The 17,203-nt window shown below is 33.0% G+C and overlaps 4 protein-coding genes across 6 annotated transcripts in view; 2 read left to right on the top strand and 2 right to left on the bottom strand.

Moving 5' to 3' along the window:
• Positions 1-1,396: 1,396 nt before the first annotated feature.
• Positions 1,397-5,209, bottom strand: LOC109598834 (rab-like protein 6). Its single transcript, XM_020014751.2, has 5 exons — positions 4,835-5,209; positions 4,316-4,784; positions 2,759-3,400; positions 2,218-2,698; positions 1,397-2,160 (listed from the first exon to the last, which is right to left on the bottom strand). The coding sequence occupies exons 1-5, from the start codon at positions 4,971-4,973 to the stop codon at positions 2,008-2,010; spliced, it is 1,884 nt and encodes a 627-aa protein (XP_019870310.2). The 5' UTR covers positions 4,974-5,209; the 3' UTR covers positions 1,397-2,007.
• A 272-nt stretch (positions 5,210-5,481) lies between these two features.
• Positions 5,482-9,601, top strand: LOC109598836 (RNA-binding protein RO60-like). The gene is made up of 7 exons (XM_020014755.2): positions 5,482-5,612; positions 5,916-6,441; positions 6,498-6,706; positions 6,756-6,961; positions 7,017-7,357; positions 7,410-7,641; positions 7,703-9,601. Exons 2-7 carry the CDS (start codon positions 5,919-5,921, stop codon positions 7,833-7,835), a joined length of 1,644 nt encoding a protein of 547 aa, XP_019870314.2. The 5' UTR covers positions 5,482-5,612; positions 5,916-5,918; the 3' UTR covers positions 7,836-9,601.
• A 39-nt stretch (positions 9,602-9,640) lies between these two features.
• LOC109598832 (uncharacterized) overlaps positions 9,641-17,203 on the bottom strand; it is a 50,613-nt gene continuing 43,050 nt past the window's right edge. For 2 of the 3 annotated variants that reach the window (XM_049964693.1, XM_020014748.2), the window contains exons 2-3: positions 11,539-11,734; positions 9,641-11,147 (exon numbers count right to left, since the gene is read on the bottom strand). In XM_049964693.1, coding sequence (XP_049820650.1) covers positions 10,257-11,147; positions 11,539-11,734 — 1,087 coding nt within the window. In that variant the 3' untranslated portion in view covers positions 9,641-10,256. Of the gene's footprint in view, positions 11,148-11,538; positions 11,735-13,494; positions 13,688-17,203 lie in introns of those variants that run through there. The other variant, XM_049964694.1, reaches the window with a different exon arrangement.
• On the top strand, positions 15,721-16,501 carry LOC109604294 (methyl-CpG-binding domain protein 2). The gene has a single exon (XM_020020819.2). It carries the CDS (start codon positions 15,790-15,792, stop codon positions 16,396-16,398), a length of 609 nt encoding a protein of 202 aa, XP_019876378.1. The 5' UTR covers positions 15,721-15,789; the 3' UTR covers positions 16,399-16,501.

The raw sequence follows: 17,203 nt of genomic DNA, 5'->3' as shown, positions 1-17,203 counted from the left end.
AATTGTCCTTTGGATGAAAGTGAGGTAATTCTAAAATTATCACTATTTTAATTGTGAGCGGAATACAAAATGTCTATTAAAAGTAATGTCTTATTATTACTCATTGGAATATTTTTTATTGTCCAGTTTTTTAAATAAATATATTGTTAAATTAATATCTGATAGTTTTACTTTCCTTTGTGCAATATTTTTATGATCATAAAAACATTTATCAATACATAATCGTAAAAATGTTTAAGTGCTCAAACAAATCATAATTGGAAAAAGCATTCCAAACAATAGTTTTAAAGAAAAGGTCTTCGTCAACTAATATTCAAAATAAATTAATTATAACTTGGGATTATATTATTTAGTAGTAAATAAATAATATATTGTCTTATCATTTAACTATTGAATACCCATATAGCCTTTACTTCAAAAATATATCCTAATTTTCCTACAAAAGGCAAAAAATAGTTAACGCTTACCTATACAGAAACAAATCTAGTAGGTACTTTCCTTTGAAAGATCCCACTTACCTTCTTTTGAACAGTTTGCGCGCCAGTTCGCGGTCAGGTATTCCGGTGGGGACGGGGACGTACAGCAACCGCTCACATTGGACTCCAGACACCGGTGCCAAATCTCAAAATCTCACACGAAACCGACAACATTCCGAAAATTCTTCGCTTCCAAAAAAAGTGTTTGTTAATTTATTCACTGCATGTTTAATATTTAATGCGTTACAACGTCCACCAATTACCAGTACCAATTATTTTTAACTAGAAAATATTTAGGTCATTGAGGGCTGGGGTTAAATCACCGTCTTTTATAGTAAGGTAGCCGAACAAAGAAAAGGTATCGGTTAACAGACATTCCCGACCGGTTAATGGTCGCAAAATTCATCCCTCGTGACGCAAGAAACAACCCCCGAGAGGTCGGCCTTGAATGATGTCCCTGATAAATACGGGGTTAGTGACGTAAACGATTATGCAAAATTGAAATTGTGTTGTTGTCTTAATACAATCAGGTGAATAAAGACAGTCACTTCCAAAATATAATCGTGGTGATGACCGCAAAATGATTCATTGTATATTTAACAAAGAAAATTATACAAACCTCAGAATGTCAATATTTATCTTTTATGAAACTACATTATCAATTTTCTTCCGGTTATTTCGTAAAGGTGTTTATATCACAATAGTTTTAAATTTTGTTCCTTAAACGACGATTTACATTCTTATTTTATTACTCTCTCTTTTGACGCAACTTTAAAGACAGCCATAAATTTACGGCAAAAATGTTTAGACTTAAAATTTAGTTACCAAATAGTGGCTATCAAAGAATCTAAAGCAAAATATTTATCTATTCCTTATCTGTTTATAAATAAAGAGGGTACACACTGGTTAAAAACACTTCCTAGTTTTATTAATATTTATTTCCAATAACATTACAATATTTCAACATATAGAACAACAGAATAATAAATATATTCCAAAGAGATTTGAGTAGTTAAACATGAAAAATACGCCAATAAATAAAAATCGAGGCGGTACTCGAAAATGTGAAATGATCCTATGAAAATATCGTGACCCCGATTTTTATAAACCGCACTTTAAAATTTTAATTACGGATAATAGAAAAAATAAATAACATTGAATACATTTTTTATATATAATAGTAATAATTAAAGCTTGAAAAATTTCTGCACATCGATTATGTTAATTGGCATTGCACACTGAGTTGATCCTAATTTCAATAGAAATACCAAGATCTAAACAACAATGTTTGACAATGATTTTTAAAAAGTAACGTTTGTAGTTGACTGTATAAATATAAATAAAAACTACCGTTTTAATTGCTTAATGTTGAATTTAATGCTGTTATCTTATCATATTATTTTAAATTGAACTTTATTCTTAAAAATCACAGTCAAACATAACTGAAGCGAAACACCGTCGGAAGTTTAAAAGGCAATGCTAGTTAAGAGTAGTCCATGACGTACTTGTACCGAATTAGATGGGGCATGCGCTATATGGCCTCGTAAGCCGCATCAATCGGTGAACTCGGACTGCCGTTTAAAAACTCCTCCAACTCGTCCCTGGAAGCCCGCTTCCTTTCGCCGCGACGCGAGTCCTTCTGCTGTCTCTCCTTGTCCTTTTTCTTCTTCTTCTTACGTTCCGTCTGTAAGGAAACCTCAGTTAATAAATATATAGACACATCACAATGTGACTGGATTACTTTTTCCCTGTCCTTCTTCCTCAGCGCGTCCTTCTTGTACGAGCTGGACGTCTGCGTCTCCTCGCTGCCGCTCTGGACGCTACCGTTATTCGAGCCGCTCTGTTTCGAGCTCAGCAACTCCATCTGAACGTTGGACGAAGTCACGCTTGTGCTGTCGTCGTAAGCCGTGCTGTTGCTGTAATCCAGAGTCTGACTGACGACGGACACGTCCTCACCACCTTCGGGAGACCTTCTCCATTTCGTGTCCGCCCCCATCCAGCCGTCGTACGCATCCGAAGTGAGCTCCGAAATTTCCGAATTGATGGTCGAATCGAACTCGTCCATCGTCTGTTTCATGTCGTAGTCTTCCACAGTCTTGTCTTGTTCCATGTCTGTTTGTTCAGTCTTTTTCGCCGGCTTCGGTTTCGGGTATGAGACCATCTCGTCCGGGTCCAAGTCCTCTTGCAGCTCGGACACCAGCGGATTTCCCGTGTCCGTGTCACTGTAAAGATTTGTTTATTACAACTAACAATTATAATAGTTGGAGTTTGTGTAAACTTACGAGTCGGACTCGATTATTGTTTCTTTGACGTTGTTTTGCACGTTGTACTGCACGTCGTCCAAGAAACCGGTCAATTGCCCGCCGTCAGGGCAAAACTCCTCCACCGAAGTAATGGGACTAATCTCGAGTTTCCGTAAGTCGGGAACAAAGTCCGAAACTCCATTATCGACTCCCACTTTGGAAACAAAGCCGCTGCTCATGCTCGAACTCTTTGAAACATAAGGAGTCGGATTGGGCGGTTTCAGGGCCTGATTCAGGTTGCCGTAAGGAATCGGTTGTCCCGCGCCGATTACAATCGGCCCGCTTTGCGATCGCTTTATTTCCGGACCTGCAGCATTGACGTTCGGAGGCGCCGCATTGTTAACTTGCGGTGGTGGAATGTTGGCATGAGAATCGGCAGCTTCGCGCCGTTTTTTCGTTAACGTGTCCAAAAACTTGCTGTAATTCGCGTCGTCCGAGTCGCAGAACAGATCCAGTTCTTGAATCGTGGTGTTCGTTTCGATCTGATTCCGTTCCAGTTGTTTCAACAACGTTTCGCGCTGCAGCTGGAGGAAAGGCAGGTTGAAGAACTTGTGCAGCAGCTTCAGACCAAAGCCGTTTCTCATCGAAGATTCGGAATGGCGCACTTGCGCCGAACGGGTACTAAGCGAGAATTTTAAATGTTATTTACTGACCGTTTAGTTTAAAAAGTATATGAAATAAATTATTAAATCAAAACCAAATTTCTCGTCAAAAGGAAGATCCCAGCAACGGATTTTTTATGAATTACACAAAATATAAAATAAAATAAAAATTATGCCGTTTTGTAACGACATATATTTTATTTTCTTTAGCAAGGAAATTGGTTTTAAAACAAACGGAATAATGTAAAATCCATGATTTGCATTAATCAAAATATTTTGATCATTACAGCCCGAAAAATAACGTAACTTTCCAATTGTTGAGAGGCTACTGTTTAGAAGTCTCTAACTCTATTACTATTTGAGATATTCATTTGAAATTTCAGTATTTTATTTTTGAAAATATGGCTTATCGAAATTTTTCAATTTTTCAAAATTTCACAGTGTGCCACTTAATTTTGGTTAATAACTTTTGACAAAACCTAACAAGGTACAGTTTTAATAATAGATAGTAAGATACTGTTTTGTTTTACCTCAATAAAATATATAAAACATTGTTCTGAATAGGAAAGATGTTAGATCCTTTAAGAATATCTTACTAGGTTTTTTCAACAAAAGGTATTAAAATTTTTATTTCATAGGAGAAGTATGTACAAAATTAATTTCAGAGTATATGAAATTGAAATGTGAATAAATAATTTCTAATATTCATATATTAACTATATATGCATGTCATGTTTTCAATTGAATGCTTTTAATTATCCTATAAATTTCTAATTGGATTATTCAATTTATCAAAAGAAATTATAAACCATTATATTTATCTTTATGGCTACATTCAAAACATAAACTTGCAGATAACAACTATTTTTACTACTAGTTTTACCACAACAACTTCAAAAGATTAAAAAAACATTAAACTGCGACTATAACTTACCCAGCAATAGATTCAATATAAAAAGTGACATGATCAGCAGTAACAGATCGATGATGGGACATATCACAATGGTTGGATAAAATAATGACTGGAATGTGAGGTGGAACTTTGGGCAGTTCCCTCTGAACATAATCAAATGTCCATGTCTTGGTCAAATCGAACATCATGATGACCCCATTAGTTCCCTTGTAGACATCCAAGAATTCTGCATCCAGTGCAGTTTCCTCAGGTATTTCTAGCTGGGTGTTATCCAATTTGAGACCGTCAAAACGTTTTTTCTTTTTTCCGCGATCGACGACATCCCAAACTTCCACTTTAACAATGTCATCAGTTGCCTTGTAATTCCATTGAATTGATGTTACTTGGATCTCATCAGTTGGAATGTACTCTTCCACGAATTTTTTACCTTGCAGACGTTGGAAGAGGCACGTTTTTCCTACGTTTCTGTCGCCTTTTATTATTATTTTCACTGTAAACGTGTTATGTTAATAGATTCCAAAGTATGTTAGTACAACTTACTGTTATATTGGACTCCTTTGGCGAATTTTCTCTGCAAGGACGTGGACATCGCTTGGTGGCTGGTTGGTTTTGAAACCACCGAGGAAGGGCTGTTTGAAGAGTCATTTTTAGTTGTTAATCTTTTAATTGCATTAAACATTTTATTTGGCACCAACACAATCCCATATGTTCCGAACAAGTTTAGAAAAGACGGGTTTTATTTGGTTACAGTCGGTTTTTCGTGATTGAATATTAAAAATGTCGAAGATTCATATTTGTTTAAAGTAAAAAATCAATCAGAATCACATTATTTGCAACAGTTTATCGTTTTCATATTTTGACATTTAAAACAACTTTTAACTATTGCCAACTATAAGTAGGTGTTCTGAATGTCAACTTAGATGCAAATAATAAATACATTTTGCAACTAAAAGCTTCTTAATTATTATTCTTTTACGAACTGTAAAATATGTATTAACTGAATCATTTTATATTCATCAAAATATTTTTAAAAACAGCGACCTCAATCGGTTATTTTTAAAACTTTGGTAACTTTGCCTAACTATTGCAGAAAACTGTAGTCGCTTCTAATATTGTCTTAACAGTATTTAATTAATTACAAAAACTTTTTATCAAAGAATAAACAATTTATCTTTATAATTTATCAACAAGTTTTGTTTATGCACTTAATTAATCATTAATTTTAGCTTATTTCATTGTGACAGTTCTTGTTTTAGCATACAGCTGTTTGACAATTACTGCTGGCAGTTATTTGAGTTGATGTGAATAAACTTTAACTGTAAGTAATATTTTATTTATTTCTGGTAAATAACAATTAGAATAAATAATAATTTGTTAATAATAAGAAACACGCGATAATTTAATTATCATATTTCTAACAGTAAATATCAATCTATTTAAAGATATTTGTTTTGGATTTTATGCCCATGAATCATTTACATATTGTTAATTGAATAAGCAATCTACTTCTTTCCATATGCTTACTATTATTATATATTTATAATTTTATTAATTTTTTTAGTTTTTGGCCTGTTCTTGCAACTTACATTCATTAATTTACTAATTTAACAATATTTTTTAGAAAATGGCTTCATCAAAGCTGTCAAGTAAAGAACAATTAAAAAGAATAATATATTTAAGCAGCCCAAACAACATATACATCTCAGGCAATCCAGAAACATACTCATGGTCAAAATATCCAATAAACTTGGATGTTCTCGATCTAAATGACAAACCAGAGGAATTTTTATCAATTATCGTCTCAACTTCTGATTGTAAATTTATACCCAGACGCGAGACACTATTTTATATCTTGGCCCTGTATGCCGCCAATCCGAAACTTACACCTGAAGTTAAAGAAAAAATTACTGAGGAGGCTTTAAAGATTACCAAGTCAGATGATGATTTTTTCAATTACATTAAGTATTCGACTCAGTTGAGAAACAATGTTACGAAAATTTCGACCAATTTGAGAAAATACATTTGCAAGTATTACAAGAATAAAACTGCAGACAAACTGGCTGATTTTTACAAGGATAGAAGAAAATGTCATGGTTGGTCTCACAAAACGCTGTTCAAACTTTGTCATATCAAAACAGATACAATCGGTATGTTTGAGACAATTTTTTTTTAAACAAATATCTATTATAGATTTCTGTTGCAGAAAAAAGTCTGATTGTTAAATACATTTTGTACAAAGAGGAAAATTTCGACGAAAACATTAATAATGATAAGGCAAAAGAACTAATTCAGGTGATTAAGAATGTTGACACAGTTAGCTCTGCTAAGAATTTGGAGGATGTTCTTCCTATTATTAAAAAGTTGAAGCTAACGCACCAACATTTGTCGCAGGAATTGCAAAAGAAAGCTGAAGTAAGTCATTTTGTAAAACTGGGTCACATATTACAATATAAACTTTCAGGCTTGGAATGCTGTTTTGCCTTTCATGGAGGTACAAGATGTTTTGAAAGTTTTGCCTAGGTTGTACAAGAACGGATTTTTGAAACTCAATTCCGAAACTCACAATAGGGTCGTCGAATGTTTGACCGACCCCAACAGAGTCAGGTCGAGCACCGTTAATCCCGTCGAGGTTTTTATACATCTGAAAAATTTCGAGAAAGGCGGAAAGTAATATTTAAATCCTTGAGTTTGTTTAAAATGACCAATTTCGTACATTTTTTAGGCCAATCGATCCGCAACTCCTTGATCATTTGGTTAAAGATAAGCAGTTAACTGAGGAGCAGCTGTTGAAAGTTAAAACGACGGAACCAAAATGCCAGATTTTAATTGGCACCATCCACAAATGCATGTCGTTGTCTTATCACAATGTAAAGGGGACAGGATTGAAATACCTTCTTACCGTTGACGTTACAAATAAAATGGACTATCCTTGCTTGCATAGCAGGAATATCACCGCTATCGAAGCCACCCTTTCGTTGATCCTCTTCTACTTGAAGACTGAACAAAACGTTACTGTTGCAGTATTTAAAGACAAAGATGTTGTTACAGTTGATTTAAAAACAGGTGTGTCTTTGTAATTATTGTAATGGGTGAATATTGAACGTGTTTTTTCCAGTCGACTCGGTAGCGGATATGCTGAAAAAAATAAAGGACCACGAAAGTACATATCTGGTTCCAACTGCTGGTTTAGATTGGGCCCTCAAAAAGTGCCACCAGTTTGACGTGTTCATCAACTTCATACATCACGTGAATATCGCCAATAAAGTTCCGAAAGAACTACGATCGAACTTCTTTTCCTTCAACAAACCGTTGGAGAAGTATCTTAAAACGGTTAACAAAAACGCAAAGTAAGCACGCCTTCCAGTCGTACTAATTTTGTACTAATAACTTTATTAATTGTTTCCCCAGGGTTATAAACGTAAGTTTTGCCTCACGAAAGCTGGCGACTTCCAACGGTTCACCGCAAATCATCGATGTCGTCGGACTTGACGAAGGTACGCTGAAAGTGTTGCAAAGTTTCACCAATGGAAAGTTTCGCTAAACACTTTCGCAAACACGAAATTTAAAACTGAGATATTTATTGTCCCTAAAAAAAAGTGTTCATTCAAAACGAAAAAAATATTTTTGTTACGGTTTCTACAATAGTAATAATCGCGAATACAGAATTTTGATATTGACTTTTTTAACGGACGCAAAACTAGATTTTAGATACATGTTTATCTAGGTTTAATTAGGTAAAATGTTATTTTTTTTGGTCTCAGTTATTGACACGGCTAATAAATAGACATTTCATTTAGGTTGGTTTGCTCATTCTTGTGAACTTATTTCGAATGTTTCTTTTTGTTTTCTAGTCAACTTGAAATCATCCTGAATTGAAACAATAGTTAAATTATTACCTATTTATTAAGCTGTGTTGTTTTTTAAGCACTCACTTTAAAATGTGCCTTCCAATCTCATGTTTTTCTTAAAGAATTTTTTTTATTTATTTTTAACTTCATGTAATGGGTTGAAGAATTATTTAACTTAATTCTTTTAATTTAATTAATATGCATGATTATTTTTATAATAAAAACAAAGGACGTTTCAAAAAATAATAACTGATTAATTTCTTAAAAACTCTAAAAAAAGACAGCTTTGTTTTTTGAAATTGTCCGAACTATTTTTAAATTCGTGGCTTTAAAAAGTATTTAATTTATTTAATAAAAAAATATTTTTTACTATGATATTTTATGTCTATTGTAGGTAACTATTGTGAAATTTAAAGCTTTACTTTCTTTCGAATCTTATGTTAATTTTTGTAACTTACAATTAGTATAATATTTATTTAGCATTTAATACTTATGCTGATATTTTATGGGATAATAGTTGTTTTGTTCTAGCCTTTTTAGTTAGTAATACACACAATAACACAATGTTTCTAAACCTCAAAAAAGTGTTTTAGAAAAATCACTTAACTCCTTGTTTTTCATTAGTAATAATACTTAAAATGTTAGTTCCCGGATTATTGTTACATGTAGTATTAATTTTTAAAATCAACTGCTTTCTTGTTTGCTTGTTGCACTTTTACTGTGCAAAAGATTAAAACGGATTTTTCAAGACTGTTTTTTGTAATTTCAATAACCCCGTTTTCGTGCAACGAAAAAGCAGTTACTAAATGTTCATTCTTATTTAAATGTGAGCTTTAAATATTATTTCTACATTTTGTCTTTGATAGAAGCATTTGTAAATTCAGTTAATTTTAATGTCAATTTCATTTTGCAATTTCATTTTTGTCCATTTAGAGCTTGAATATTTTATAGATTCGATGTTTTCTGTGATATTTATATTTTTAATTTTTGAACCATCCGTCTTGCTTTTGAGGACTGCCGTTCAAGCTCTAAAATTTTAAATTCATGTCATTTGATTAAAAGTTTCTATACTGAAAATCACATTATTTTATATCACGGTGCTATAAACGTTCAGCACATCTATACAATTAGTACTAGATTAAAAAAATGTCGTTACATAAATCTTTTCTTAGAATATGAACACCCCGCAATATTATACCGATATTTTTTTAATTCAAGTTAGATTAAACTTAGGAAATAATGGTCGAAAAATGCGCTCATTTTTTCGAATAAACTTTGTTCATTGATACCTAAACTACCTTCATCCATGTGATTATTACAATAAAAACACTTTTATCTCAAAGTTACTGTGACTAAAGGCTGTAAACAATTTTTTTGTTAACGGAATATAAAACGGATTTTTTTGTTTTCTATAAAATTTGTGTTGTTTTGCATGCAAATAAAATATTAATATTTGGAATTGATGTTTTAATCAGGTTTACAGGAAAGGAAAATGCAGTTGTTTATTTAATTGTTTATTGATTACATAAATAGTACATTTTTGGACATGAAAAACAACATTTCATTGACATGACAAAGCTTACAATAGAGATAAAATTGACTTGGACTGGAAAAAGTACGCGAAACATTTTCACATTATGAAAATAGTAACAGACATCAGAAAAGCTACATCTGTATAAAAGTAAATTTGTTTAAGTAACGTAACAAGCTTTATTTACAGCAAAAAGTTCATATCAATTCAGAGATCGTCTTTCTAAAAGGAACTAACAAGTTTTTAATATATTAATTATAATTAATATCGTTATATACAGAATAAAACTTAATTTTAGAAGCTATACAATATCATACAGGTCCGTTCGAAAAGGTATCAAGAGATTGTCAATACGTTCACATGGTAACAGTTCGATTAAAATTTTATAAATACTTAAGATTAGATCTATGCAAAATATCACAATTGTACAATTTAAATTGACAGAATTTTGGTACAACTACAAATTATCAATAAAACAACGTAACAACAGTTGCAATAAATATATCAGTTTACAGATCACACAACAAAATAAAAACAACAATAACATCAATACACGCACAAAAATTAAAACACATTTACGGCATTAGGCGTAACTTTGACTATGTTCCAAGGAAATGCCAGTGAGTTTACTGCCTTGCTCCACCCAGTTCTTCAACCTGCCCCGCAACTCCTCCAAACTTTTCGATTTCGCCTTGTTGATCCTCTTGTACTTCACGTCCTTCGGCTTGGTAACCGAACGGTGATTGCTCATCACCCTGTTGTACGTTTTCACTTGATTCGTTTGGTTTTTATTCGGGCTCTCCTCCTGATTCTCCTCGGTTTGACCCTGCTTATCATTGTACGGCCATTGAGGTACCTGACAGACCTGCTCGTCCAAAGACCTCTCCTTCTGACCTCCGCTTTCTTCCGGATGTTCGACGTTCGCGGTGCTTTTGCCACGAGCGAACGCATCACGTTTCTTGTTCGCCTCCGTCTTGTTCTCGTTCTGGTTGTCGTTGTCCGCGTCTTCCTCCACGCTGTACACGGTCTCCAGGATTTCGGGACGGCGCAGGAAACCATTGTTGCGTCTCACCGACGTGTACTTCAAATTCGGATCTATGGCGTCCGATATCGACCTCACGACCGTCACGCTGTCCGGATTCCTGTACTTGGGGATGTGGTACACGTTACTGTCCGAATCGATGTCCTCCATGACTACGGCGCTATCCGAATCGTTCAGGGAGTCTAGATCGGGTAGGGTGTACTCCAGTTCCGTAAGTTCCGATTGCGGTACTTCCAGTCCGTTGTCTATGAGACGGTTTGAAAGAGTTTCAATGATTCGCTGTTGCCTGTGGATTATGTTTTCGCGAATGTTCAGCATGGTTGATATGTCTTTTTGTTTCCTTATCAGTCGCGACTCGAACAGCAGCAGTTTTGAGCTGAGTGCCTTCAGTTGATCGCACTTCTCTCTCTGTAATCTTGACACGAAAACTTCCTGAAAAAGAAATAACACAATGTATAAGTATCGATCGAAAATATGGCAACTTTACAACTACATTTTAATCTTTAATAATATTGTGGGGTAAAGTAAGTTCTGGGCAACAAATGCTGCAGTTGCTCGTTAAAACGTTATTTTTCCTATAATCCTTTGAGAGTTTAAGTTTTCAGTTTTCAATAAAGCTTGTAATTCCTAATCCCCAGCGACGTTGAGATGAAGGCATCAAAACTTAAGTAAAGTATTTAATGCAGTTTATTTTTCTTCATCTCAGGGATTCAATAAACACACCAAATAGATACAACAAATAAGTTATCAAATGTAACAGAATAATATCGCTTCAACTATGGCATATTTCAATTTTACTACTTATATTTGAGGGAATTCTTACCTGCATTTTGTAGGCTCGACGCCAGGCCATGATCTGTTGTGCCTGTGCTCTTGTCTTCTGCCTGAGATCACGCACCAACTTTCTGGCATCCTCGATGTTGTCGACGTCTCCGGTACTAGCTATATCGCCGCTACTGCTCTCCGTTGGTGTCCTGTCCATTTCCAGAACTGTTCTTGCAGAACCCAAACTACCAGATCTGAAACAGACATTATTTTCTATTTTTTTGTGTCTATTATAATTGTAATTAAAACTGCGATAAAATTATTCAATCTTTATTCTATTAATAGTACATTTCAACTGTATAATTAAACTTGATTAGAACGGACAATCATGAATAAGAAAGTTTCGCCCGGAAAATAAATTCGTAATGAATTAATCGAGAACTGTTGAAGTTTTTGCTGAAATCTTAAAAATAAAACTTACTTAATCACTTTGCTTTAAAGGCCAACATTAATATTTTAAAGATGAAAGGTTAAAAAGTCAAACTCATTTCAAGTAAAAAATTCATCATATAAATCTTTCAAAGTACTTAATAATCATTATGTTGAAAAATTATTTCAAATTACAATTTTAAATGTTATTTATGTGCATAATTAATTGGTAAACACGAATACGAAATTTCTTATTGTTTATATAAATTCTGACCATCACAGTAAAGATTTATAATTAATAAAGCATTTTGTGTAGATATTTTTAGTATTATAACAAAAAAATTGATAAGTAAATTCGAGTAAATACTTGAATATTAATCTGTACTTTAACTAACCCCTATTTATTTTTAAAAGGTTAACTAACTGAATATTATCCACTCAATTAAATTTCATTTTCATAAGTGCGATTTGGACACAGTTATGAAAATGCAATTTGCGAAAATGAAAAGGAAACACTATTGCCGGAGAAAGTAAAATAATCATATTTTTAGCGTATAAACTGAATGACTTTTACTTATAATTTCACTTTTTAGTTATTATGCGTTTGCAAATCTGAAACTGATTGTTTTTCAACATTTCCATTGTGTCTATTGTAAATAAACATTAAATTAAAATTCATACATTTTCTCACGAGGTCATAAAATATGTTTTTATTTAAATAATCGCTAACGTTGTGAATATCAGAACTTTTGACATGTTAAAAATGTTACAATAATTTTGGGTGTGATCACTTTTACTTTATTCAATACCCGGAATTGTATCAATTGTTAAACCTTGCCATAATTGAAAAGTAATCAGTCGATTAAATTATAAGTATTATGACGATTACGTAATGGTTATATCACTTTTGCAATCAGCAAACTGATTTATTGACACTATTAATCAATCGACTGCAAAAGAACGGTACAATAATTTATTTTACTGTGGCGCTTCCTTCTTACTTTACTCTTAACAGTATATCTTTCATTTTATTTTAGGTAATATCAATTTTATTAAACTGAATTCAAAAAACGCCTAATTATGCAAGTATTCAGAAGGTGACATTTAATTTTTTGTAGTTATTTTAAGAAGTTTGAAAGAAGTGAAGAATCTTTCCACAGCTGCTACTTGTATACAAATATCTTTGAGCTAGTAGTTAGTAACCATTTAAAAATCTCTTAGCTGTTACTTGTATACAAATAATATTGAGTTAGTAATTAAGTAATCATTTAAAAATCATTATAAAAAATACAAAAATAAATGCTTACAGCGATGTTATTATTTTATAATATAACTATAGTGAGTATGTATTATTAGTAAAAGCTGCTTTGTTACAACAGGAATGTTACTAAACGCATAGTATAGTAAACCGTTGCAATTCCTCTTGTTAACAGTAAAAATGTCATGTACTTTCCATCACCGCAGGAATTTCGTACCCATTTTTTATTCAGCCCACATTTTTTGTCGTGTCGGGAAATGTGACGGACGTTAGAAAATTCCAATAGGTGAATTTTAAACAATAGAAAGATCTCCGAACCTAACTAACCTTTCCCAAAGAGAATGTGGCTCACTTGAGACCGCAACCCACGTACATTTCGCAACACAAACAACACAAGGCACAACTGGACTCCAATAAACCGAAACGCACCATTTTTCCTGCAAATCCTAAACACAGAATCGGATTAATAGAGTCACCTTGAACGACGGACTCAAAACGGACCCGTTTCGGACGCGAAGACCGAGTGGTACGTAAAAATACGGTCCAAAGAGAATCGGTCCGATGACGAGATGCGGATTGTGGTAACGGCCTTGCGGTAATATTGCAAGGTCGCCGGTAGAAAGGCTGTTGGTGTCGGTGTTTTGTTACTCGGCGGGGTTGATGGTCCTCGCGTCGGTTTTAACTTGTTTTTTATCGCTTTTTAAATGGATTACAACAACTGAAATTTATTTAAAACCTATTACATAAAAAAGCCTTCTTGTGTTGGAGCATTAAAAATTGATTTGAATGCTACGTTAAAATGATGCGGAAAAGAGAAAGTAGAAATTTTTACCAAAATCTACGATAAATAAAAATAATAAAATAGGAAAAACTAAAATAACAGCACCAATAAAACATCTGTTACACATTTTAATAAAATTGCGAACGTTGTTTGTATTGGTCGAGTTCCATAAAATTAAGTGGGACATATGATTTTTTAAATTAAAATTGGTTATTCATTGTTTGTATTTGAAAAACCTCATAATATGATAAAATAAACTACACACCAAAATATTCGTTTTATCGAAATGAAATTAGAAATTTCCATAAAATATTTTTAATAACTTTTATGTACATAAACCATTCAGTTTAAACCATGATAAATTGAAACGCACATTAAAATGTGAAATTAACAAAAAACGCGTTTCAACTTTAACATTTAACCGAGTTAGAATCGTAATAATATTTTTCTTGCGTCGTAATTTCTCTTTATAAAATACCAAGGACAATTACCAGGTAAATATCACAAAGGGTTTAGCTTTTTTATCGCATTCAGTGTTACTGTTATTTAAAGTTCACGTCAGCATTACTGGAATAGATCGATGCTTGATGGTTTAACTGAGGGAATTTGTTCATGCACTGTGTTTTTAAAATTATATTTATTTTTATATACAGTAGTGGCCACACTTGTAGCAACTTATTAAAATATGATCTGTACTACTTGATTTGGATGCCAGTTTATTGTTTATTCTGTTATTATTGGCTCTACTGTACAACTGGACAATCTATCCAATGTATCGTCAACTGAAACTAAATCCAACGTGGAGGAAATGAGTCTTGCTGAATTGAGTTTAAGAACTTGAGATGATAAGATGGTTAATGGATGGGAGTTCGCCTATAAGAAAAACCCTAGTTTCTACTAAAAATGTGAAAACATGAAGTATGACGTTTATAACAAAATTCGACATAAAAATTTTATAAATTTTATGTCGAATTTAATTTATCATCAATCATCAGAACAATGAGAACTTAAAGGAATATTACACAAGTCTATGCCACGGAGATGGGTCAATATTATAAAACAAAAATGATACTATACAAAGAGTTCATGTTAAAGTAAATAACACAGGTTTAACCATTAAAAATCCCATTCAAAATAAAAGTTGCTATATTTATGTCCACCACTATTCAGAAAAATATATGTAACATTTTATAAAAAAAGATTAGTTTTTATAATATTATATAAAACAATAATAGTAAATTAATATTATTTTAACATATTTGAAAATACAAATTTTTGAAATTTACAATTTTGTTTAAAAATAATCATCCTAAAAATGCGGTTAATCAATTATTTTTTTTTTTTTTGTTAATTAGAAATTGATGAAAATTATTAAATAATGTCAAAAATACAAATTGAAAATTATTTTTATGTATTGGTTTAGTTTCATTATAGTCGAATTTAATATAAAAATTTCAAAAATATATTAAATGTTGTTTATTTGTATGAGTAACAATTTAAAATTACGTAACATCAATAATTTCTTCCTTAATTAAAATAAGTCAATGTTTGTTAATCGTTAAAATTTATGTAAATTTTACCATTTTAAATATTACAATACAAACAAACAAACATACAAACAATATATTATTATTTTATATTTCATTAAAATACAAAAATTTAATTCGATTTCCCCCACGACATACAGCGCCATCTTTCAGTTGGGGGTGGGGATAAGACATTGTACATTCTGTGTTATCGACCTTACCCGCAACTCGCGTTAGTTGAGCGTCGATCCGCGCAGTGGTCGCTGCGCTTTGTTGTCATAATTTCGTCAAAACCTGGTGCAATAATCGTCAACAATGGCCAGCATAACAATCGAAAAAACAAAATACCAGTGCGCACCAACACCGAAGCGTTTCCATCGCGAGGAATTGTTGAAAAATCACAGCTTATCTGTCAGCAAAGTAGACCTAACCTATTACGGCAACCGAGCGGTACGGACGGATGCCTCGCTCGTACCACCGATCCGCCAGACCGCTTCGATTTTCAAACAACCGGTGACTGTCTACAAATCGCACGACAGCAAAGTGAAAACGGACTACAAGAATGGCAACCAGGAAAAGCCGAAACAGCTGATATGGGAAAAGCGACTGGAAGGTTTGAGAGCATGCGACTTGGACGGCACCGAATTCGAAGCCATGGAGCTGCCGAAGGGGCTCAAAGCCGTGGGACCACACGTAACTGAAGAGACCATCATACAGAGTGTGGCGACCGCCCTGCACGTTTCGGCCACACCGGTGACGGGACAGACCGGATCCAAGAACACGTTGGAAAAGAATCCCGGGGTGTTTTTAGATCCGAAACAACCGTTGGTGCAGTCCGTTAACATATCCGACGAGGACATCAAGAAGCAGGAGGACAGAGTCGCAATCGCCAGGCGAAAACTGCAGGAAGCTTTGAAAGCTTAGATAATTTATTGAGTTAGTTTAAGTTAAGTTTAAGTTATACAAGTATTATTGTGTGAATATTGATTTTTATATAATTGTATAAATAAAACGTTTCTTTGTACAACTTAGTGGTTTTGTATTTTTTAGTCCGTTACATAAAATATTGTGTACCAGTGGCGGCTACTCAGATTATTTATTGACAATGTTAATATTAAAAAATACGTTATTTGTTTTTATTAAAATAGACAATAATTTACATTTCAAACAAAAATAGAGGGGTAATATCTTTTAAAATAGACAAACAAACAAACAATAACAGTTTTATTTTAAATTTCAATGAATATTTTGTGCGCAAGTTCTCCAGAGGCACTTTTAAATGTGCTTCTTCGTGTCAACTTCTTTCATAAGTAAATACTCCCTTATGGTTGATTTATTATTAATTAAATGTGATATTTAAATATTTTAACAAAATACAGGATAATTTCTTGGAGCGATAAATTTAATTGGCTAACGAATTCTATGTTGTTAATTATGCATAAACAAAAATAAATCATTGTTTTTGTTTTACTGTTCCATATACAATGTGCCTCCCGAGCCGCCACTGTTGTGTACAATATTTGCCTTTCAAATATTTAAGTATATTGATTTATTACATTTCTCAGAGTATATTTATTTTAAATTTTTCACAAAACCCTATACTAAAATAACAATTTTCCCCAAAGAACGTTGAAGCGTTTCAATTTCGTCTATCTCGGTTATATATCCACAAACACTCATTCCAGCTCGACATCGTAACATCAAAAGCCTACAACACGAGAATACCGAC

Source organism: Aethina tumida, chromosome 3 (genome assembly GCF_024364675.1).
Source record: "Aethina tumida isolate Nest 87 chromosome 3, icAetTumi1.1, whole genome shotgun sequence".
In the NCBI taxonomy this organism is placed as follows: Eukaryota; Metazoa; Arthropoda; class Insecta; order Coleoptera; family Nitidulidae; genus Aethina; species Aethina tumida.
The sequence above is the reverse complement of the archived record's forward strand: the minus strand, read 5'-3'. Positions and strand labels throughout refer to the sequence as shown.

What these genes read in the sequence shown, in the direction of transcription:
- LOC109598834 (XM_020014751.2), bottom strand. Translation starts at nt 4,973, where the DNA reads ATGTTTAATGCAATTAAAAGATTAACAACTAAAAATGACTCTTCAAAC. An exon ending in CAAAGGAGTCCAATATAACA is followed by an intron (nt 4,785 to 4,834) that starts GTAAGTTGTACT and finishes ACACGTTTACAG; the next exon opens with TGAAAATAATAATAAAAGGC. An exon ending in TATATTGAATCTATTGCTGG is followed by an intron (nt 3,401 to 4,315) that starts GTAAGTTATAGT and finishes ATTCTCGCTTAG; the next exon opens with TACCCGTTCGGCGCAAGTGC.
- LOC109604294 (XM_020020819.2), top strand. Translation starts at nt 15,790, where the DNA reads ATGGCCAGCATAACAATCGAAAAAACAAAATACCAGTGCGCACCAACA.
- LOC109598836 (XM_020014755.2), top strand. Translation starts at nt 5,919, where the DNA reads ATGGCTTCATCAAAGCTGTCAAGTAAAGAACAATTAAAAAGAATAATA. An exon ending in AATTTCGAGAAAGGCGGAAA is followed by an intron (nt 6,962 to 7,016) that starts GTAATATTTAAA and finishes TACATTTTTTAG; the next exon opens with GCCAATCGATCCGCAACTCC. An exon ending in ACGGTTAACAAAAACGCAAA is followed by an intron (nt 7,642 to 7,702) that starts GTAAGCACGCCT and finishes TTGTTTCCCCAG; the next exon opens with GGTTATAAACGTAAGTTTTG.